Here is a 24,236-nt window from a genome sequence, read left to right as displayed (position 1 = left end):
AGCACACAGCTAAAGGTTCAAAATAGCTAGAACTCAAAACTGTATGCAGAAAAAAAAAATACTAACTAACCCTGGATTTTTTCTCAAAATCAAAACCTACAGAAAATTTATTAGAGTTCAGAAGAGAACTAAATATTTAGTTAAATGATTTTATATAATTAATTACCTATTTTAATTATGTAATAATTTCTTGTATTCATTTAATTCATTCATAGATATTCTTTTGTCAAAATCTTGTCTCTTTGCATCAAAATTCATCAAACACATATTCTAAATATTACCTCTGTATATCATTGTAAATATTATATATTATATACTTATTTAATTAGTTATAAACCTTAACCGCATAACTTATAATACTTATAATTTATAAGGCGTATAACCGTAGTATAGGCCTTATAAATTACATCGAAAGTAGTTATAAGGAATAAGTTCAGGACTTATTAATTGTATACAATATTGTTATTTTTACATATCAAAACGTAACGTTGTGTAATATTTTACCTGCTTTTTAAAGCTACAACTACTATATATATTAATTTACTCTTTGGCTACAACATAAGAAAATAGACTGCCAAATATTCACAATGTATTAGGAGTACTTGAAAAGTGTTTTTTATATTATGCCAATTTTTTCATATTAAATTAAAATTAAAAAGAAAATATTTTAATAATCACACCATTTATAATAGTTCATCAAAGTTTATATAGTTTTTTTTAATTTATTCCAGGTGGCCAGTGGTAATAAGACTGTAGAAAGTTGGGCGATGAAACGTCTAAGAGTACATTACTATATATTCTCTTACCCAAGTCTCCTCAAATTGCACGGAGAACCGGCGTTATTGAGGAACCTGGACACGTTACTGGGAAACGAAGCTTTATTACAATTAGAATTAAAGACATTATCGCCTGCATTCAAGGATGCGAAGAAGAAAAAGTGGTTCGAGGAAGTCATAGACAATTATTTGAAATTGTGGGAGAGTAATATGTGATAGAGGTTATAGACCAATGATCTGCCTAGATTAACCACTAGAGATTTCGTCACGTGACCAAAACATATCGTATTTCTCTGCCTACCTTCAAAAATCTATTTTCATACTTCGACAACTTTAACGTTGACAGATATTGAAAAGTAAAGAGACCTATCTCAAGGGATTTTTAGCTAAAATAAATCTGTTTGTAAATTCCTCAAAAGCATCAAAATTTCCCTACTTCCGCTTGGACGATTTAAGATAAACCAAAGACATTGGGGAATAAAGATAAAGGGGGATTTAGCTAAAAAGAATTTTCTTGAGAATGATAAATTCTTTAAAAGTTTGTGTGACAAAAACTCTAGTGTGAGGCTAGGCATAGTTAAATTAAGCAATTATAGAGTTATGTGAAAGACAATAAAGTAAAATTATGTGGATAATTTCGAAAAGGCAATAAAATCGGAATTAAAATAGACAACGATTGTGTCAGCTATTTACCGAGTACAATTAATTGTGTGATTAATATGCTGACAAATTGTCAACGTAAACGCGAATTTCTAAGGATTTGAAACAGCGCCATCTAGTGGCACTACTGCACAACTATTTCATTTCCATATAAATTTGCGTTAACGTCAACGCGATAGTAACAGTATGAAAATATTGAAAACTCCCACTAGGCACACGTATGTAGCGACCTTAAGTACTCATTCGCACGAGAGTTTTTTAACGGACGTTAAAAAAGCGTTCAAATATAGTATGTAGTTAAACAAAGGTCTATTTCCATCGTTAAAAAGCGTCTGGTTTTAAAAACGCTTACATGTGAACATATACTTGGAAATGTATTTTTGTATTTGAACGCTTTTTTAACGCCCGTTAAAAAAACTCTCGTGCGAATGAGGGCTAAGTCATCTTAGTCAAAATGATTAAATAAATAAAACACAAAAGTAAAAATTCGTAAATAGCTGCTGTGGTTCAAAATTACATAAATTATCGAAAATAAAAAAAAACTGATATTTTTTTACTACTACTATACAAAAAGAATTTAAAGGAATTGAATTAGATATAGATTTTCTATGTAAAGTATTTATATTTTTTTTATCAAATAAATGTGATATATTTTATAGATCTAATAGATTTTGTACGAAAAAAGCGATGCGATTTATGAATAGACTCGGATAAGGTTTAGATTTTTTTAGTAAACTACTGTTTTTAGGAATTTATGTAAATAAGATTTGAGTATTAATTTTAATATTTCTAAGAGTACGGTTTTTGTATTTTCAAAACAGTCGTGAGATGCCTAAAAATCTTTAAATGCTTGGTTTAAGTAATTTATATTTTATGACGATGTTATAGAATAAAATGTATTCTTAGAAATATATTTCTTCCTCAATCAATCAGTAAGATGAACTGCGTATGCGTACCTACTTTTCACGATTGATACAAATGTTCACCACCATCATCGATATAAATCGTTACATGGGCCCCTCCCTCCTAAAGAACGCACAATTTTATGTCATTACCCAAAGACGTGCACGCACATCTTATCTTAGTACGTAACAAGCGTATGCTGTGAGTGGACGTGGACTTAAAAAAATATTTACTTTATTTTTATTTTAATCCTTTAATTATGCCTTCGTGTTTATTTTGGTAGTGTAAAACCCCAAGCTACAACATGAATAAAGAGGAATGTGTTACGAGTGATGACGTACTCAATGTCCGAAACCAATGACAATGGGGATGATGACTGGATGGTTTGAATATATTGATTTTTATGATAATTTCGGGTAAATGAGGTCAATATTAACTAATTTATACATAAAAAGCAAAGATTGTCTGGATATTTGCAAAATAAATAAGATTATAAAATTTCAAAATCTATTAAAAATCTTTTATCGTAATTAGATGAAAATTCATACAGTTTTAGCTTCCTTATATTAAATGTGACATTTTTTAATAATGAACTATAAACATAAACGCACAAATAACAAAGATATTAGTAATTTTGTTTGAACGCACATACAAATCTAACGATCGTTACATTACCTACGACGTAATTAGTTCGTGCCACTTTGTATGGGGCGTTTTTCAGGGATCCGCGGCAGCGCCGCAAATCTGACTCTTTAAATCCCTGTAGCTCCGAAAGTAATGTTCGCAGATACCCTGTTCCTTTTACAAAATTGCTTTACTATTAGCATACTCTTAATTTATATACAATTTAAAAAACTGTTATCATCCCTATTCGGCGACGCTTTGAGGCCTATCTAAAGATCTACGATCGATGACCACCATATTGTGTTTTCATGGTTTATTTTAGACCATGGATTGCTAATGTGGCGGAGAAACAGACTGATTTGGTCTGCGCATCGATTTCTTGGGTGGCTATATATTAAAAATGAGAGTCAATAATAATTTAATTAAAAATGAGAGAGAAAGAATCTAAAGTTTAACCACTTTACTGGCACCAAAACGCTTTTTGTTTGAAAAACATTATTATTAAAAAACATAAAAATGGAACCGACTTCAAAGACGTATTTCAGTTATTTTGATTTTAACACAAAATTACTGAACCTAAAAAGTTCGACCAATCTGGAAGTCTCTTTCAAACCAAAAAAGAATTTTCAAAATTGACGAAGTTATGAGGTAACAAACATTTAAAAAAACATACCTACGCGTCAATTTGAGAACCTCCTCCTTTTTTTGAAGTCGGTTAAAAAACCTTAAAAGAACTACTTATATTATTTTTCCCCATTTTGAAGTCGTTATGCATAAGTTAAGAATTACTTTGACTTGACGCCACCTTCAAAAGGACATGTAGGTACCTATTGTAGTGCATATTTGTGTTACATTAAATCTTTTTGAAACTTTTTGAATTTTTTTTTTAATTAAGTACATAGAATGTGCAAAAGTTTTTATATCAATGCGCAGTTCATTTAATACTTTGAATAAACTAAACAGGTACACCGATTTTATTACGAATATATTTTAATTTATGTGCAATAATTTTAAATTTATTTTTAATTATTATAATAAATTATGTACAAAAATAATTATGCGGGAACAAATATGTGAATGCATTTACACACAATCGATTGATTATTATATAAAATGATGTAAATATGGTAATAAATTATGAAATTAAATCGATTTGTGACTGAATTTTTTTCGTTTTTATTTTTAACCGATAATTAAGTAACCAAGTAACTTTTTTGTAACCAGGTAACGTAATATCGATAGTTATATTGATACGTGCCGTGATACAGAGCCGTGATAGCCCAGTGGATATGAACTCTGCCTCCGATTCCGGAGGGTGTGGGTTCGAATCCGGTCCGGAGCATGCACCTCCAACTTTTCAGTTGTGTGCATTTTTAAAAATTAAATATCACGCGTCTCAATCGGTGAAGGAAAACATCATGAGGAAACCTGCATACCAGAGAATTATCTTAATTCTCTGCGTGTGTGAAGTCTGCCAATCCGCATTGGGCCAGCGTGGTGGACTATTGGCCTAACCCCTCTCATTCTGAGAGGAGACTCGAGCTCAGCAGTGAGCCGAATATGGGTTGATGACGACGACGATATTGATACGAAACTATACTAAAGTCATATTCGAGAAGTACCAACAAAAAAATTAAAAATCAGGGTATAAATCACTTGTCATTTCACACCTAATAATAATTATAATGAAGTTGTACTTAAATAAATGAAGATAAATTTGATTGATAAGCTTAAAACAATTAAATATAATTGAACATATTATGAATACATTTTATAAAAAAACGATACATAATTAAAAATAAAAAAGTTATGAAATGACATGCATTTTCTACCCTCATTTCTAATTTGTTAGTAAACAGTAGATACTCCTCTTGTATGGCTTTAGTATAGATTCCATAGCCCAGTGGATATGACCTCTGCCTCCGATCCCGGAAGGTGTGGGTTCGAATCCGGTCCCGGGCATGAACCTCCAACTTTTCAGTTTTTTTTTAAGAAATTTAATATCACGTGTCTCAAACGGTGAAGGAAAACATCGTGAGGAAACCTGCATACCAGAGAATTTTCTTAATTCTCTGCGTGTGTGAAGTATGCCAATCCGCATTGGGCCAGCGTGGTGGACTAAGGCCTAATCCCTCTCATTCTGAGAGGAGACTCGAGCTCAGCAGTGAGCCGAATATGGGTCGATAACGACGATAGATTAGGTATTTACAAATATTTAATTTATATTTAGGTATATTTAATTATTTATTTTGATACAGGGTCCTGAATTTGATTTCTAATTAAAGCCAGTTAAATTTCAAGTTCATCTTTTTTTGTTATTATTTACAAAGTAGCCCTTGACTGCAATCTCACCTGATGGTAAGTGATGATGCAATCTTAGATAAAAGCTAACTTGTTAGGCGTAGGATGAAAATCCTCACCCCTTTTGGTTTCTACACGACATCGTACCGGAACGCTAAATCGCTTGTTACGTCAATGCCGTTTGGGTGATAACGGCCGAAGCCTCCCACCAGCCAAACCTGGACCAATTAAGAAAACTTCAATCCAGATCGAACCCAGGACCCCCTATTTGTAAATCTACCACGCATACCACTGCGCCACGGAGGTAGTCAAAAATCTATCGTCATCTAAACAGTCGACAGTGGCGTGCACAAGGTTTGAAAACTAGGGTATGCACTATAGGTACAAATTGTACAAAACTGGAAATTCCTCCGCTAATACAGGCACGTACTACGCACTGAATCCTCAGGGTATGCATTGCATTTATGCATCTATGAAGTGACAGTCAAGGATCACTATAGTAAACCGCACACATACATCGCTCAACCAAGTATTAGAGTTCCTTGTCGACTACGGAACCCTAAAAAAAACTAGGCAACTAAATGTCAAACATGGTTACTTCCTTAACAATTTTCTCCGTAATCCCGAGATGGTGTTAGCTTAACACGATTACGTGGAACATCCGTCCCCTCAGCCATGGGTTGTGATGAAACGGGGTCATTGCCTGAATCTGTGGCTTATCACGAGCAAACGCCTAGTATTATGCCTGATAGTGTGTCGTTCAACTTTAATCATAATTAGCCGTTTCTACGTTAGCTTAAAAAAACAAGAAATATGTAAGAACAAAGCTATCATACAATGTACCTCGTTGGTAAGTACTGTCAAAACCAAAAGTAAGTATAGTCTGGCAAGTTCGTTGATGACACTGCCATGATATGCGGGCGACGGGGGGGAAACACAACACTACGCGGGTGTGTAATCGTCCATGCAGCGAAGTGAGGTGCATCAGTTGTGGGTTTTTCATTCATCGCTACACGCCCCCCGGCCCGCGCAGACCATCGAGAGTGTTACGAACGAAGTTGCCATGCTATAGGTAGGTAGACACTACAGAGTCCTTTTTTACCCGACTGCGAGAAGGGTTATGCTTTTCGCGAGTATCTTGCATGTATGTATGTATGTAAGTATGTAATATTCTTTATTACCTCATATCTTCCAAACCGCTGAACGGATTTACGTAATTAAGATATCGTTAGATTTTTCCTAATAACCCAAGTGTTATTAGATAGATGAAGTTAAAAAATAACCAACACGACTGTGAGACGCTATAGACTCGACGTGAAATTTCTATTTTTGGAATATTTCGGCTGGTGGGAGGCTTTAGCCGTGGCTAGTTACCACCCTACCGACAAAGACGTTTAGCGCCGCCAAGCGATTTAGCGTTCCGGTACGACGTTGTGTAGAAATCGAAAGGGGTGTGGATTTCATCCTCCTCCTAACAAGTTAGCCCGATTCCATCTTAGATTACATCATCACTTACCATCAGGTGAGATTGTAGTCAAGGGCTACATGTTGTAAAGAATAATATATATATATATATATTGCGATATGGGTATCAAATTCAAGGACTCGTCAAGAGGATTTCAAAATGATATATCACGGCTATATTAAAAAAAAACCTACAATTTGAAAACCGTTATTTAATTAACCTTCATAATAAATAATGAATATTACCTTGTTATATTCTCGGTACCTATTCGGTGTCTCCTATTTCTTACGCATTGCAATGCCTCATTTCATAAAATAGCTCCCAAACGTCAAAGTAGGTATGCAAATAAGAAATGAACACGATGAAGAGTTTCGGAAAATCGTGCGATAATTTACGCAGCATCATCCTGCGCCTCCATCGGTTTGCGACACTCGCAGCTGAGTTCTGAGATAGCATCAATGTCTGTCTGTAGGACCGATGGTCGTTGGAGTCGTAAGGTCCTTGAGAGGAGACCGCGTCTCGGTGAGCGACGACCTCCTCTTGGCTGGTGGCATCGATTGAAAGCAAAAAGCCAAAGATAGAGCGGGCTGGCGCTACTTAAAAGAGGCCTATGACCAGCAGTGGATGCATAATGGCTTATGATGTTCATCATTTTTTTGCATCCGAGATTTGGTCGCGTGATCGAATCAGAAATACAGGAGAACGACATAGCTCAACGAGTCGCGAAACTGAATGACAATGGACGGAACAAATAGTTCTTAGTGCTGATGGACGTTGAGGTCCCAAGGTGCTGGAATGGCGACCTCGCATTAGAAAGCGCTGTATAGGCGACCCCCCACCAGGTGGACTGACGACATCAATCGAGTCGAAGGGATTCGCTGGATGCAGGCGGCTTAGGATCGTAATGGCAGTTCCTACAAAAGGCCTGTGTCCTGCAGTAAACGTCCATCGCTCGATATGACCATGATGATGGCATAAGGTTATAGGTAGTACTTAATTTATGTGAGTGCCAAATAAAATATGAGATGCGTATGCTCATTATGAATAAGTACTTAATTATAGCGATTCATACGAAAGTTCACCAGGTTATCGCGAGTGTGGCATCATCTAACCGCCATGGACCTTGATTTTTGTAGTTCGGCTTTGTGTTTAAATGGAACATGAGTACTATCGTGATTAGATGAGGCAGTGACATATTTTACGAATGGTTATATATATTTTTTTGTTTCAATATGACTTAACATCATTCGCACGAGAGGTTTTTTAACGGACGTAAAAAAAGCGTTTAAATAAAGTATGAAGTTTCCAACACCAAAATTTGAAAATGCAATACTTCTCGAAATGCTTCGTCGTGTTTTACAACGCTGACGTGTGAATATATAATTGGGAATGCATGTGTTATATTTGAAAGCTTTTTTTTTACATTTACCATTTAGCATTTAGCATCAAGTAATTTTGTATCTAATAATTTGCCCTAATAGGACCAAACGAAAGCAACGATATTTTTAAATCCATTTTTGGGTGGCCGTGATATTCCAGTGGATATGACCTCTGTTTCCGATCCCGAAGGGCGTAGTTTCGAATCCGGTCCAGGGCATGCACCTCCAACTTTTCAGTAATGTGCATTTTAAGAAATTCAATATCACGTGTCTCGAACGGTGAAGGAAAAATGTCGTGAGGAAATTCGCATACAAGTTTTCTTAATAGGGATGATGACAGTTTTTTTAAATTGTATATAAATTAAGAGTATACTAATAGTAAAGCAATTTTGTAAAAGGAACAGGGTATCTGCGATCATTACTTTCGGAGCTACAGGGATTTAAAGAGTCAGATTTGCGGCGCCGCCGCGGATCCCTGAAAAACGACCCATACAAAATGGCTCGAACTAATGACGTCATAGCCAATGTAATGATCGTTAGATTTGTATGCGCGTTCAAACAAAATTACTATTATCTTTGTTATTTGTGCGTTTATGCTTATAGTTCACATATTAAAAAATGACACATTTAATGTAAGGAAGCTAAAACTGTATGAATTTTCATCTAATTACGATAAAATATGTTTAATAGATTTTGAAAATTTATAATCTCATTTATTTTGCAAATATCCAGACAATCTTTGCTTTTTATGTATAAATTAGTTAACATTGACCCTATTTACCCGAATGTATCATAAAAATCAATATATTCAAACCTAGTCATCATCCCCATTCTCTACGTAGGTATATGAAGTCTGCCAATCCGCATTAGGCCAGCGTTGGACTATTGGCCTAACCCCTCTCATTCTGAGAGGAGACTCGTGCTCAGCAGTAAACCGAATATGAGCTGTTAATGATGATGAATGGGGTAAAATTTATCACGTCTTACGTAACTATTAATATTCTTGAGCTATCAATTAATCATTAATAGGTGATTTAGATGCAATATAATAAATATAAAATTGGGTATTCAATTTAGTGTCACTATTATGAAAATGGGTTAATAGCATTGAATTTCCATGTACTACGTACCTACATACTAATTCAATGGTTAATACAATAATTACATTTAATTTGAATTCGGTAAGTACATAATGTTGAAAAATACCTACTAATATATGATTATTATAAATTTATGCATAAAATATACAATCATATGTATTATCATGATCAACATTATAACAGCTGATGGACGTCCAGGACATAGGCCTTTTGTAGGGACTTCCAAACATCACGATACTGAGCCGCCTGCATCAGCGAATCCCTGCGACTCGCTTGATGTCGTCAGACCACCTGGTGGTCAGTCCCTGCTGGAATGGCGACCCCGCACTGGAATTATATGTATAAAAAACATTTATGGTTACCCTCCGAATCGAAAGCAGAGGTCATATCTCCTGAGTTATCATGGCTCTCAATACTCTCATTCAATTAATGATCATGATGATTAGGAGGAAATCTCTGGATCTACTAAACCGATTTTGAAAATTCTTTTACCACTAGAAAGCCACGTTGTTTGTGAGTGACACAGTCTAATCTATACCCGCTATTCTCATGGGAACAGGAACCAAGCGTTTAAACCTGCGTAGCGTCGGCTAGTAGGTATTCTATACTAATATTATAAAGCTGAAGAGTTTGTTTCAACGCGCTAATCTCAGGAACTACTGGTCCGATTTGAAAAATTCTTTCAGTGTTAGATAGCCCATTTATCGAGGAAGGCTATAGGCTATATATTATCCCCGTATTCTTCCGGGAACGGGAACCACGCGGGTGCAACTGTCAGCTAGTAAAATATGCCCAGCTATTCAACCCGAGCGAAGCTAGGTCGGGTCATTTGTTAGAATGTATAGCGCACGCGTCTATCTCGGATACGCAAGTAATCTCTTGGGTCAAGTTCACACTGCTCTCATCATTAGCAAAACTGTGAAAATATCAGTCCAAACGCGCCTTCGATGCGCGACTAGCGTGTTACAATGTATTCAATGTAAACTAGCCTTTATTTTTGGTGCTTTGAAAGATGTTTATGTTATTTTTGACTTTTATTTTCTGTTGTGGTGTGTGCTACAGCGGGGAAAGCGATCTGGGTTACAGTTTGAGTATTGGGAACGCTATTGATGTGTTTGCTAAGTAAGTGTTTTGAACGCTTTTTTATTAACATTTATGTACAGAATCATCATAATTAGTAGCCTCAGACCAATTATAGAAGGACCTGTATCGCACTCATAGTCACGAACAAAATTGTCTGTCATTTTCTGAGGAAAACGAGCTTAGATTTGGTGTATATCTTATACTAAACTAGAAGTTTTTGCCCGTTTTTTACACAATTCAATTCTACAAAAAAGTATCTTTACGGAGCTCTTTAACCGACGAACACGATTATAACTATTTAACATCGACTATATAGAGACAGTTTTTATAATCGCATTAGATCGTTGATCATATACTTTGGCAGAAACGTAACGTCTAGCGAGGCAGGTCCTATACAATAATTGGTCTGAGTTAGTAGCCCATTTTAAGGGCTTACTATAGAGCCAGGCCACCCTCCTTTGACCTTAGTTTCAAAACGCTTTAGTTTGAAACAAAATAGTTATTTACAGGAAACTAAAAGGCAAACGAACTTTTTCAAAATTATTGTCTTTCTGGTTCGGGCAAACCTGTCGAATGACTGAACCAATTTTAATACGACTTTCACTAGATGACAGACGAGGCTATTGACTTTTTTGATTCCTAAGGATTTTTAAAAAACAGAATATCACGCAGACGAAGTCGCTGGTCGGTACTTAAGTATTTTAATATATAAATTCTAAAGATCACTCATCACAAAATCTTGACAGCCACTTGTCGTACCAAGATGAAATTCGGCAGGGAAGTAGTTTACGTACGATAAAAACTGATTTTTCAAGAAAGCCGGATTAAGAAGTTCTAAGGGCAGACGTAATCGCGGGCGTTCGCTAGTACCTATATAATTATAATATCTGTTATATCAATAAACCAGATGTTTGATATTGTATTACAAAGTTATGACCTCATTGGAAATAATTATTATAGCAATTATTGTGACGGCCTCCGTGGCGCAGTGGTATGCGCGGTGGATTTACAAGACGGAGTTCCTGGGTTCGATCCCCGGCTGGGCCGATTGAGGTTTTCTTAATTGGTTCAGGTCTGGCTGGTGGGAAGCTTCGGCCATGGCTAGTCACCACCCTACCGACAAAGACGTACCGCCAAGCGATTTAGCGTTCCGGTACGATGTTGTGTAGAAACGTTAGCCCGCTTCCAACTTAGACTGCATCATCACTTACCATAAGGTGAGCTTGTAGTTAAGGTCTAACTTGTAAAGAAAAAAAAAAAGCGAGGCCCATACCAAAACCATTCCAATTCAAAATTCAGTTATTTCAAGTATTTTTTTAATGTTTAGCCTCAATAGCTCAGTGGTAAAGGTGAACTCATCAGCGAGAGGTGACGGTTCGATCCCCGTCCAATGTTTTAGTATTAACTATATTAGTATACTAGCAGACGCCGCGCGATTTCACCCGTGTGGTTCCCGTTCCACTATAGTAATACGGGGATAATATTTAGCCTATAGCCTTCCTCGATAAATGGGCTATCTAACACTGAAAGAATTTTTCAAATCGGACCAGTAGTTCCTGAGAGTAGCGCGTTCAATCAAACAAACAAACTCTTCAGCTTTATAATATTAGTATAGATACTAGTCCACGCCCTACTTTTCTACGCCCACGTTTATACTATCCCAGGGCATGCACCTCCAACTTTTCAGTTATGTGCATCTCAAACTGTGAAGGAAAAACATCGTGAGGAAACCTACATACCTGAGAATTTTCTTAATTATCTGAGTGTTTGAAGTCTGCCAATCCGCATTGGGCCAGCGTGGTGTTTTATGAAGTTATAACTTTCAAATGCTGAAACAATTTGTTCTCGTAGCCTATTTTACTTGATGAAAATTAAGCTTTCAAATGGTGAAATATTTTTTTAAATCGGTTATGTAGTTTTAAGTTATATCGTAGGTAGGTATATATACAAACAAAAAATGAAATCTATTCTTTATAATATTAGCTTAAAGTACGTTGGTTTTTTTTTTTAAGAATAATGACTACTAGATATTCCTGTTAAAGGTATATGACCACTAGATATCAGCGGCGAAGAGTTCATGCAAGCCGATTCCTATCGGGTTACCTTTAAAAATCCATGCATATTCGTTCTTGTACAGTATCTAGATATTATATGAGAAACCGGAGTTTGTATAACCCTGTATAAATTTTGCTTTTCTTTGGGACGGCTTACTTTCGTCATAATTCCATCCTTCGCCACTGCTAAATATTCCCGTTCCTCTCCAAATAGTGAAAGACTGTGGTAATATTGAGTAAGTCCAGCGCGGAAATCGAACATATGGGCCTCTCGGTTTTGAGTCCGGCCTTAAAAATATAATGTTCGAAAAAAAACACACCATAATATGTAAAAAATTTAGCAAGATTAAAGAGAAAATTGTACTTAGAAGGAATTTCATGGAAAAAAACAAACTCAATATTTCATAGGACTCGAATCCACGACCTCATGGTTATTTTTATGATATTTCGAAGAAAACAATCCCAGTGCATTCCACAATCAGAAAGCAATAATAATTTTCTTTAAAATCTATTGTTGTATTTTTCTGAAAGCGAAAATAGTAGGTATTAATTGCATTTATTCTTCCTATATCTTTAAGCTGGCGCGAGGCTTCGGCCGTGGCCAGTTACCACCCTACTAGCAAAGACGTACCGCCAAGCGATTTAGTGTTCCGGTACGATGTCGTGTAGAAACTGAAAGGGGTGTGGATTTTCATCCTCATCCTAACAAGTTAGCCCACTTCCATCTTATAATGCATCATCACTTACCATCATGCGAGATTGTAGTCTTGGGCTAATTTGTAATAAAATAATAAATAAAAAAATATCATATAATCTACTAAATCTATCCCCCGACGCTCGAGTATATCCACATTCATCATCAAGGGTTCCCCTACCAATGTACAGTAATTTTAGTTTGTCGTCACTACAGTGGCAGTGGCCAGTCGTTCCGGATCGAAGCACATTAATATACGACCTTCAGTGATTACTGATTAGATAAAAATATACCGGCCTAAATCATGTTTATTTGACATCAAGCGACCTACTCGTGTATTGGACAAGAGCCTGCAAAAGCCTAATGAAGGCTGAAGTTAGCATATGCTGGATGCTCCTTCCATAAGTACGTCAGTGGTATGCGCAGTGGATTTACAGGACAGCCCTGTAAATCGAAAGGAAACCGAAAGAGGCGTGCATTATAATCCTCCTCCAAACAAGTTAGCCCGCTTCCATCGTAGATTGCATCGTCACTTACCATCAAGTGAGATTGTAGTCAAGGGCTAAATCTATACTAATATTATAAAGAGGAAAACTTTGTTTGTATGTTTGTTTGTTTGTTTGATTGTAATGAGTAAGCTCAAAAACTACTGGACCGATTTTAAAAATTCTTTTACTATTACTATACTAAAGCTACATTATCCACAAGTAACATAGACTATATCTTATTTTGGAAAAAATAGGGTTCCGTAAGATATTTGGGTTTTTCGCACACAAGGTGTAAAAAACAACCAGAAAAGTAGGGTAGGGGTAGGTAGGAGTAGGGTAGGGGAAGAAGTAGGCTAGGGGTAGGGTAGAGGTAGGATAAGGGTTGTTGAAAGATTACATCGAGTTTCACGCGGACGACGTCGCGGGCGTCGCGTCGGCTAGTTGTAAATAAAAAAAAAAACTATTGTACAGTATGAGCAATATGCGTTTGCATTGGCCTTACTACTCAGGCCAAAACATCTTCCAGATCGACCATCTATGCCGAGGTCCGAGTCTCAGAGGAAACGCCCTTAAAGAGAGTCGTTCCGCACACCTCTTATGCTTCTGCTTTCGGTCCAAATCCCCGATGACACCGATGAGATCCCATAAAGGAGCGTACGGGACTTACATAATCTGAATAAAATGAAATTACTTTACATGACGGCCTCCGTGGCGCAGTGGTATGCGCGGTGGATTTACAAGACGGAGGTCCTGGGTTTGATCCCCGGCTGGGCTGATTGAGATTTTCTTAATTTGTCCAGGTCTGGCTGGTGGGAGGCTTCGGCACCCTACCGGCAAAGACGTACCGCCAAGCGATTTAGCGTTCCGGTACGATGCCGCGTAGAAACCGAAAGGGCTGTGAATTTTCACCCTCCTCCTAACAAGTTAGTCCGCTTCCATCTTAGACTGCATCATCACTTACCAAGTAACTTAAGTAAGTTACCTTAGAATAAAAAAAAAACATGAAAATGTTTAATAGTGACATTTTAATTTACAGCTACGGAGACCTATCCCAAGTCACGCAAGTGGTCTCAGCCGACTATGAAGACTATAGCTCGGAGACAGTGGAGCCGTTCCGAGAGAAGAACATCCGAGTGTTTGACAACATCATCAGCATCGAGTCTCCGGGAGACAGCATGGTGGCACTGAACATACAGCTGTGTGAAACGTTCGAGGAGCTACTTGCGGGGTACTTCGTCAACTTCAAAATAGAGGGGTAAGGAATTTTATTACAGTTTTTTTTATACAACCCACATAACATCCTATAAAGGGGGAATAGGAGAAGAAACTTTTTATGAAAATGTGTTCTTTGTAATTCGAAAGGTACGTTCGACACCAAATGCAGGTAAAATTTTGGGGAAAAAATTTAAAATTCACCTAAAATTCACAAACAATAAAATCCACATCATCATTATCAACCTCATCGTCATTAACACTACAGGGGCTGGCAGTTAGCTCAATCACTGGCTTGCACAAGGTTTTTAACTAGGGAGTAAGCACTATATGTAAAAAATTGATAACTCCTGTGTATTCTGTGGTCCAATATAGGTTTGTATTAAGTCCTTAGGGTAGGCAGTGCTTTTATGCATCTGCATCATCTCCATATCCTTTATGAAAGGCTTATTGGAGAGATACTGCACAAAAGCGGATTGGCGGGCTTAGGATAATTTTAAAACCATAAACTCCGTCAACCACAATCAGATATTAATGACAATCACCTGGGCCGACGGCTTAACGGCTCTCCGAGGCACGGGGTGTAACATCACCAACTTCTGAACTTCGGACTTTTATAGCCTCAATAGCTTCAATTTATAGTCACAATTTTTATAGCCTCAATAGCCTCAACGATACAGCTTCAAGTTCCACATAGTTATAAATATGTATAACACATGATCTTGTCTTCAGTACAGAACAACCATGGAAAGCATTCTTAGGCGATTGGGTATACGACGAAATCATGAGAACATTCGGCATAGAATATGAAACGCAGGAAGACAACTGCTGCTACGTGCTGGTCAAACTATCCAAGACGCATAACACTGTGCAAATTGATACAACGAAGCAGATACACGTGAAGGAGTACCTTGAGAGGGCCATTGATGGCCTTGATGTGAATGATACAGCCGCTGTGAGGAGGTTCATGAAGAGTTATGGGACACATTATATTGATTCGTACGTCACTGGAGATTTTATATATCAGGTGAGGTTTATTCCATTATTGTTCAATTGACTTGGCTATCATTAAGTGGCTATGGACTTGGTGTGAATGATACAGCCGCTGTGAGGAGGTTCATGAAGAGTTATGGGACGCATTACATTGATTCCTATGTCACTGGGGATTTTATATATAAGATGAGGCTCATTTCATTCTTGTTCAATTGACTTGACTATCACTCAGTGGCAATGGCCATGATGTAAATGATACAGCTGCTGTGAGGAGGTCCATGAAGAGTCTTGGGACGCATTATACTCGTATTGATTACTATGTCACTGGAGATTTTATATATCAGGTGAGGTTCATTTCATTATTGTTCAAATGACTTGACTATCATTCAGTGGCTATGGACTTGATGTAAATGATACAGTTGCTGTGAGGAGGTCCATGAAGAGTCTTGGGACGCATTATTGGGTATTGATTCCTATGTCACTGGAGATTTTATATATCAGGTGAGGTTAATTTCATTATTGTTCAATTGACTTAACTATCACTCAGTGGCTATGGACTTGATGTGAATGATACAGCCGCTGTGAGAAGGTCCATGAAGAGTTTTGGGACGCATTATATTGATTCCTATGTTACTGGAGATTTTATATATCAGGTGAGGCTCATTTCATTCTTGTTCAATTGACTTGACTATCACTCAGTGGCTATGGTCTTGATGTAAATGATACAGCCGCTGTGAGGAAGTTGAGAATGAAGAGTTTTGGGACGCATTATATTGATTCCTATGTCACTGGAGATTTTATATATCAGGTGAGGTTAATTTCATTACTAGACATAACATAGTCACTCAGTATGTGATTGACTGTTCATAAAAAACAAAATAATCTCTTTGTTTATTTAATTAACACTGACCTGTCATTTATTTGTGATAAGCCAAGATAAGCGCTGGGAAAGCCCGTAAATATTGTTCGGTACAAATAATTCGTTGGTATACCGAAAATTTAATAAGGTTAAGGACCGAGTTTTCCTGCTTTGTCAGTCCCAGTAGTTAAGCTATGCGGCTACGACGAGTACTACTTTTCGAGTCCATCTCGGTGTGATCATCATATCAGCCGATGGACGTCCACTGCAGGACATAATGCCACTGTAGGGACTTCCAAACATCACGATCCTGAGCCGCATGCATCCAGCGATTCGCTTTATGTCGTCAGTCCACCTGGAGGGACCAACACTGCGCTTTCTGCTGTTGGGTCGCCTATTTAGCAACTTGGGTGGAGTCCTAAGGTGCTGAAATGGCGATCTATCGGCTCTTTGAACTGTGTAGGTACCCCGCCCATTGCCACTTTAGCTTCACGACTCGTTGAGCTACGTCGGTGACTTTGGTTCTTCTGTGGATCTCCTCATTTCTAATTCGATCATGCAGGATACTCCGAGCATAGCTCGTTCTATCGCACGCTGTGTGACTCTGAGCCTCCTCATGAGCCTTTGTGCATTTGAAAATGAACCACTACGTTTTTGTGACGAAATTATCACTGTCATTAAGTACCTACATGGTAATTAGTCACACCACATATTTATACACCACATATTTATACACCGAGTTACCTAAACAATCTCAAAAATTAATTCGAAGAAAGCTATTGTATAAAAATAACTGTTATTCTGCGTAGCCATTTAAATTTCGACACTCGAGATCCAAAGTATCCTTTAGTCTCTAGTCACTAATTTGTAATAGTACACGCCGTTTATACTGCCTTATTATTATAATTTCTTTGAATGCCTCTGAAGATCTCCGGTGGTCACAACTCTCAAACAAAATATAGGTATAGACCACGGCAAGTAAGTTGAATCAAACAGGCGGTTATTTATGAACCAAAGTTTAACTATGGTTTAAAATTTTTAATTATTTGACTTGAATAACGTACCGGGCAACCACAGAACACGCGTGTTGGTAGCGTGCTTCGTAGTTGCCCGATATATAATACGAATACATAGATTAAGTTAAATAATTGAAATTTTTGTACGGAATTGTAATGTAGTCAAGTTGTTGTTATGGTTACTAATTTGTTATTTATTTATTGGATAAGCTAACAATGAAAGCAGAAAACAAATATGTAAATTTAAACAATTATTAGGTATACACAAGGTCATAAACTACTATAACATACAGTCATACAAGCTTACAGTGCTCGTCACGGATCTTTAAGTTTGTGAAGTTAGCTGCGGAATGTATTTCGTACAGACGCAAACACCCCCAGCACGCGCCGTTTGTATTATTGATTGATTGCACAGTCATTTATTGCTAACTTCACAAACATAATATCTCGTGGCGAGCACTGTAATAGCACAAGCCGACGCCCCGCGGTTTCACCCGTGTAGCTACCGTTCCTGTGAGACTATGGGGATTAAATGTAACCGCATTAAATGACACTCACATATAACGTGGAGTTCTAGTGGTTAATTAATTTTTAAAATCTTTTAAGTACATTCAGAGATTACTTTACCCCTTTATAATATTGGTATAGATTACTTACACGTGATGAAACAAGTGGGTATAGTACGCGGCACATAGGTCAACTTATATGCCGCGTACTATACCTACTTGTTTCATCACGTTAATTTTCGACCACCTCAGAGAGCGCTGAAAGTTTAAATAATGCGTGTCATTAATGAATAGGAATGAACGCGTTCAATTATTTTCAATTAAGTTGATTGGTGTAACGCGAATTCTTTATTTAATAAACAGATTAATTGAAATGGAGGTACTTCGTAAAAGTGGACTTCAAGGCTGAATCTGAAAAATCTTTTACAAAGCTAGTTACTCGTAAAAAAATATATTTATTCGGTACAAAGATGTTGAAATGACTACCTAGTATTGGCATAGACTACTTAGCCTAAATAATACTCGTATAAATCATTCATTTTCATCATTATCGACCCATATTCGGCTCACTGTTGAGTACGAGTCTCCTCTCAGAATGAGAGGGATGAGGGGCCTTGGTCCACCACGCTGGCCCAATGCGGATTGGCAGACTTCACACACGCAGATAATTCAAAAAATTATCAGGTGTGCAGGTTTCCTCACGATGTTTTTCCTTCACCGTATGAGACACGTGATATTTAATTTCTTAAAATGCACACAACTGAAAAGTTGGAGGTGCAAGCCACGGACCAGATTCGAACCCACACCCTCCGGAATCGGAGGCAGAGGTCACATCCATTGGGCTATCATGGCTATACCAGGGTTTATAGTACAAACGGTATATGGAATTTATTATTAGGAGGCTTTTCGGTTATTCTGGAACTTTATTACCCACTTAATAGATAGGTATAGGTATTTGATTTTGAAAAAGTAGAATGTTCCCTTTAATTTTAGTCATTAAGAAAATTATTGTTTGCATTATCGACTTTGGTACTTACATTTTTATGAATTTTTTGTAAGTAATACAACAAAAAATTAACCTTAACTTAAGAATTCATTAAAAAGCGTTTTATATTTATACATAATCCACATATGTACTAGATGTAGGTATAGTCATAAACGGATGTACAGACGTACATCCGTTTATGACTATACCTACTACTACTGTTACGGCGTTTAATAATCCCCTGACCTTTCAGGTGTTCAAATACAAAAGGTCAGGCTTCCACCTCCTGAAGAGCTATGTCAGGCGCGGACGGCGCAGATCTGGCCCTGACAACTTGAGATTCTACTTCTCGTCGTATTTCCTCAAACAAGTTGGAGATATACGAGTAAGTAAAATAGTCTTTATTTTTAATAAGAAAAGGTAAAGCTGCCCATGATCATGTCATGTTGTATTCCAAGTCTCAGAGGAGACGCCCTTAGAGAGTCTTCACGCCCATCTCTTCTGCTTCTGCCTTCGGGCCCAAATGCTCACCCAAACCCCTCAGTGACGCCGCTGAGGTCATATTTAGGCACTTCCACAATTAGGAAAAATAATCCTGTTGGAAAGAGTAGAGAGGGCATCACTTTCCCAGTTTTTTTGGAAATTCTCGGGTCGATATTGGGATCCCAACGTCCATCGGCTTTCGAACTAACTCTTTCGAAATAATTACCTACTTGAATTAATTTTTCAGATGGCTAGCGGCAACAAGAGAATAGAAGAGTGGGCGAGAAACAATCTACGAGACAGCCAATATCTATTCTCCAGACCGAGCCTATTGAGGTTATATTACAACGCCAACGTTGCGTTTAAACTTAACGATATGTTAGACAACGGTGCTCTTTTAGGATTAGGGCTTAAGATATTAAAACCTCTATTCAGAGATAGATATAAAAGAGACAGATATGCTGAGATAGTGGAGAATGACATGAAACTATGGGAAGTTAATGCTTAAACGAAAAATCGTTGCTGATTGATGCATGAAATAATGGTTTAAACGATCGTAACGAACTTCGTCGTTTTAGAACTGTCAGCAATGCTTTAGGAGGCAGCAGATAATTGTCTTCTTTCTCTTCTATCCCTTCTCCTTGATCTTCATGTACCGTGACGACCCTTCACCAGACACCGTTGACCGTTAAAGATTTAAATTTTAAGGCCCATCTATGCTAAAGGCATCGACTTATGTCTAAAAGCCATATTGGTTTTAATCTACGGACCGACAATAAGTTGTAATCTATACTAATATTATAAAGCTGAAGAGTTTGTCTGTTTATTTGTTTGTTTGATTGAACGCGCTAATCTCAGGAACTACTGGTCCGATTTGAAAAATTCTTTCAGGGTTAGATAGCCCATTTATCGAGGAAGGCTATAGGCTATATTTTATCCCGGTATTCCTACGGGAACGGGAATCACGCGGGTGAAACCACGCGGCGTCTGCTAGTATTTAATAAACTCTTAACTTAAGTCAAAGCCAATAGGTAAAACAACTATATAAAAATAAAAATAAATACAAAAATTCATATTATGATATACCTTAATAGTATGTTTTGGTCATATACTTACCTCTTGTAGCATAAATATCGACCTCATGTAAAAACAGTATTTTTTGTACAATAAAAGTTTTTTTATAAAATTATCATTTTATTTCGATCATCATTGACATTTTTCGCTTAGTAAAAATCGTATGTCTAGTTTTAGAATTACACATTATTTTCCTTATATTATTTTAATTTTCCTGTTGGGCCGTGAAAGGGACGGATAGTAAACGAATGCATGTGAACGAAATGCGTATGTTGAGATGGATGTGTGGTGTGACAAGAATAGATAAAATAAGGAATGAGTATAAGTATAAGTAAGTAAGAAGTATAAGAGGAAGTCTGAAGGTGGCGCCAGTGCCAGAAAAATTGAGGAGTAGAAGGTTAGCTTGGTATGGACATGTAATGCGTAGAGAGGAAAGTCATATTACTAGAAAAATGTTGAATGTGCAAGTGGAAGGTCATAAGAGGAGAGGAAGGCCAAAGAAGAGATGGTTGGATTGTGTGAAACAGGACATGTGTGTAAAAGGAGTGGATGATGAGTTGACAAGTAATAGAGACGAATGGAAAAGATTGACATATTTTTCCGACCCCACGTAAGTGGGATAAGGGTAAGGAGATGATGATGATATTAACTTACGACTCTATTTACTACTTACATAATAACGTGCCGTACTTAAAGTAGGTACGAGTAGGTCTTAGAACATGGTCTAAGGAGTAGGTACATTGATTAAAAAAGTGTGGACATCCACAAGTTTGTGCGCCTGCAACAAACAAAGGTGTTTATTTGTGCGAAAAAAATAGGCTTACCGGTCAGGGTCACAGGTGAAGTTGAATTTTTAACCCCTGACGCAAAAAGAGGAGTGTTTTAAGTTTGACGTGTCTGTCTGTCAGTCTGTCTGTGGCCTGTAGCTCCCAAACGGCTGAAGTGATTTCAATATAGTTTGTTTTGTATGAAAGGTGATTAAAGAGCGACTGTTCTTATACATGTTTGATGAAAATCAAAATGGTGTAAATAATAATTTCATAAACTTCGGGGGTTTTTCAAATTTTTTATTTTTATGTTATGTTTCACTTATTTTCATGATAATAATAATTTTAAACCAAATATTATGCTTCAGAATAAACCAGACAAAGGTAACCGTGTAGATCATGGGGGTGAAACTTCCGCACAGTTCGCTTACGTAAAATATTTTTTATGAAGTGCTGCCCTCCAGCGCTCACGGTACAAAAACTTAAGCGAAGTTTTCTCAGGCACAATATAGATGGCACGCATGAAGCACATTATTTGATTAAAATCACTCCTGTTCAAACTATGAAAATTTTAAAAAATATAGTTTCAAATATGACAGTTTAGCTGTCTTTGAATTTTTTCTGTTGTTGCTATAGTGACATGTTGTTTAAAACTTGGTGACAGTGGTGAACGAAAAATATTAAAATAAGATGTAATCGGTACAAATAAGTTATTAAAATGGGTATTACTTGTGGATTTCGTGTGCATAGTTAATAATTAACCATGGAACATGCTCGACCACCATCGGAATTATGCTTAGAAGGCGGCCCGGTGTGTCACGAAACGGCGTGGCGAAAATGTCGCCAGCAATTTTACGTGTTCTTAAAGGTGATCAGTGTGTAGATGTTATCAGTGGTTATTTATAATCATAAAAGTCAATATTCATAGTTTTTATCATATTCATAGTTTATTTTCATAATCACAAAAGAAAAAATAAATCGTTGAATAATAAGAATCTTCTTTATTTTCTTTGATTAAAAATCCTTTAATATTTGAAGGATTATTGTAGTTTGTTCTCCTTATTACTATATATTTATAAAATTTGGCTATTTTAAATATTTAGGTACATTAGTATTATATAGTGAAATATTAGTGTTTACATTATTTTTTTTTCATTAATAATATATAAGAATTAAGGAAATCAAACAGCAATAATCTTACAACTAAAAATATAGATTGTACTCGTAGAGCCATCTATGGGTAGCCAATAAATCTAATTAGATTGCGCCATCTAGTGATCACGGTACATAACTTTTTTAAACTGAAATGAGAGTTGCGTATCTATCTCAATATATAATGTATCATCTATGGTGTAGATGGCAAATGTGAAAGCAGACGTTTTAACTTGAAGTTTACGCTTGTCGTAAAATTCAAGTTCAACAATGAACATACGGATCCGTCTATATTCTATGATTTAGGCTAAAGTAAAAGAGCGAGATCTAGAACCCAGAGCCAATGATTAAAAAATGTATCTCTTGACTTTGACACAATATTGATAACTTTCTCTCATGAGTTTGACATTTGGCAATTCATTTATTTGACATTGACAATCAACAAACAAACTTGATTTTGTTTGTTTTGTTTTTGTTTGATAGTGTTTATGTTTGTGATAAAATTAAAGAAATAGATTGAAATATGGAGAAAGAAAATTAATTTGAAACGTTATAAAATAAAATACGAAGTTATTAATAATTATTATTAAAATGGCCTACTACGAAGACATAGTCATAAATGAAGATGGTAAGACAATTTGCAATCTATGCGAAGTGATCCTTGATGATAATGACAAGATTATTGAATCACATATAAACAGAAAGAATCATATCGATTTATATCGCCACAGGTTGATGGCCAGGAACAATATTATTATTTTCCAAAATCAGACTCTTTGTAGACTTTGTGAGGAAAACATATTAGACCTAGAAATACACACACAAAGTGCAAAGCACAGAGAGAAATTAATTCTCATAAACAATATTGTAGAGAAAGATGGAGCATTTATAGAGCTACCACAAAATATACACAAATTAGAAGCACATTGTACAATATGTGATCGTAACATAGAATTTTCAATGCATTATATTAGTGAACATATAAGTGGACCAAGACATAGAAGAGCTCGCTCTATGGCTGTACAACCATTCAATGGCATTTTCTCTGTCGAGGGCAGCAACAATGATCTATGGTGTAAAATATGCCAAGTTTACTTTGAGAATTATATTGAAACAATATTTGAACATGTCGATGAGGATAAGGAACATAACACAAGGCTAACAAAGATACTAAGGTTGATTGAAGGCCAAAATATTACCATAGATGTGTTCCTAACAAATCCCTCTGAGGATAAAGCTACATGCAATAAATGTAATACTGTTGTAGCATGTAACGTTGATAATCTTGAAAGGCACATTAAGGGAAAGAGACACAAAAGTTAATAAATAGGGTTTCTTTGTCATTACTCTTTGCAGAGATGTTACATTAGATTTATTTATTGCAAAATATTTAAATGTTTTTAGATTGGCTGTGTGATTGAAGCCATGCATTATTTTACATTTCTAAGTAAATATTTGCTTTTATTATTTTTTCCTCTATTTCATTATACCAATGTATTTGTAAATAAACTTCAAAGGTTCAAAAATTATTTGTAATAAAAGTTATTATTTTATTGTTTCAATAATATTGTAGTATAATTTCACTCTAATTTATATAATTGATACATAATGTGAAGTGTAAAAAAATTATTTAATTATGGTTGTAAATGTATTTACATTGTT

At 36.4% G+C, this 24,236-nt stretch overlaps 2 protein-coding genes across 3 annotated transcripts in view; both read left to right on the top strand.

Annotated features, from left to right (window-relative positions):
* Nucleotides 1-4,127, top strand: part of LOC112048345 (torso-like protein) — a 64,034-nt gene extending 59,907 nt beyond the window's left edge. For both annotated transcript variants that reach the window (XM_052888639.1, XM_052888638.1), the window contains exon 7: nt 732-4,127. In XM_052888639.1, the coding sequence (XP_052744599.1) occupies nt 732-992 (261 nt within the window). In that variant the 3' untranslated portion in view covers nt 993-4,127. The remainder of the gene's footprint in view (nt 1-731) is intronic.
* A 5,998-nt stretch (nt 4,128-10,125) lies between these two features.
* LOC112048338 (torso-like protein) lies at nt 10,126-20,767 on the top strand. The gene is made up of 5 exons (XM_052888640.1): nt 10,126-10,330; nt 14,564-14,782; nt 15,472-15,766; nt 19,352-19,483; nt 19,829-20,767. The coding sequence occupies exons 1-5, from the start codon at nt 10,221-10,223 to the stop codon at nt 20,087-20,089; spliced, it is 1,017 nt and encodes a 338-aa protein (XP_052744600.1). The 5' UTR covers nt 10,126-10,220; the 3' UTR covers nt 20,090-20,767.
* The last annotated feature ends 3,469 nt before the right edge of the window (nt 20,768-24,236 follow it).

The sequence above is a fragment of the Bicyclus anynana genome, chromosome 23, assembly GCF_947172395.1.
Source record: "Bicyclus anynana chromosome 23, ilBicAnyn1.1, whole genome shotgun sequence".
In the NCBI taxonomy this organism is placed as follows: domain Eukaryota; kingdom Metazoa; phylum Arthropoda; class Insecta; order Lepidoptera; family Nymphalidae; genus Bicyclus; species Bicyclus anynana.
Note: the sequence above shows the minus strand (reverse complement) of the source record. Positions and strands in the feature narration are given on the sequence as shown.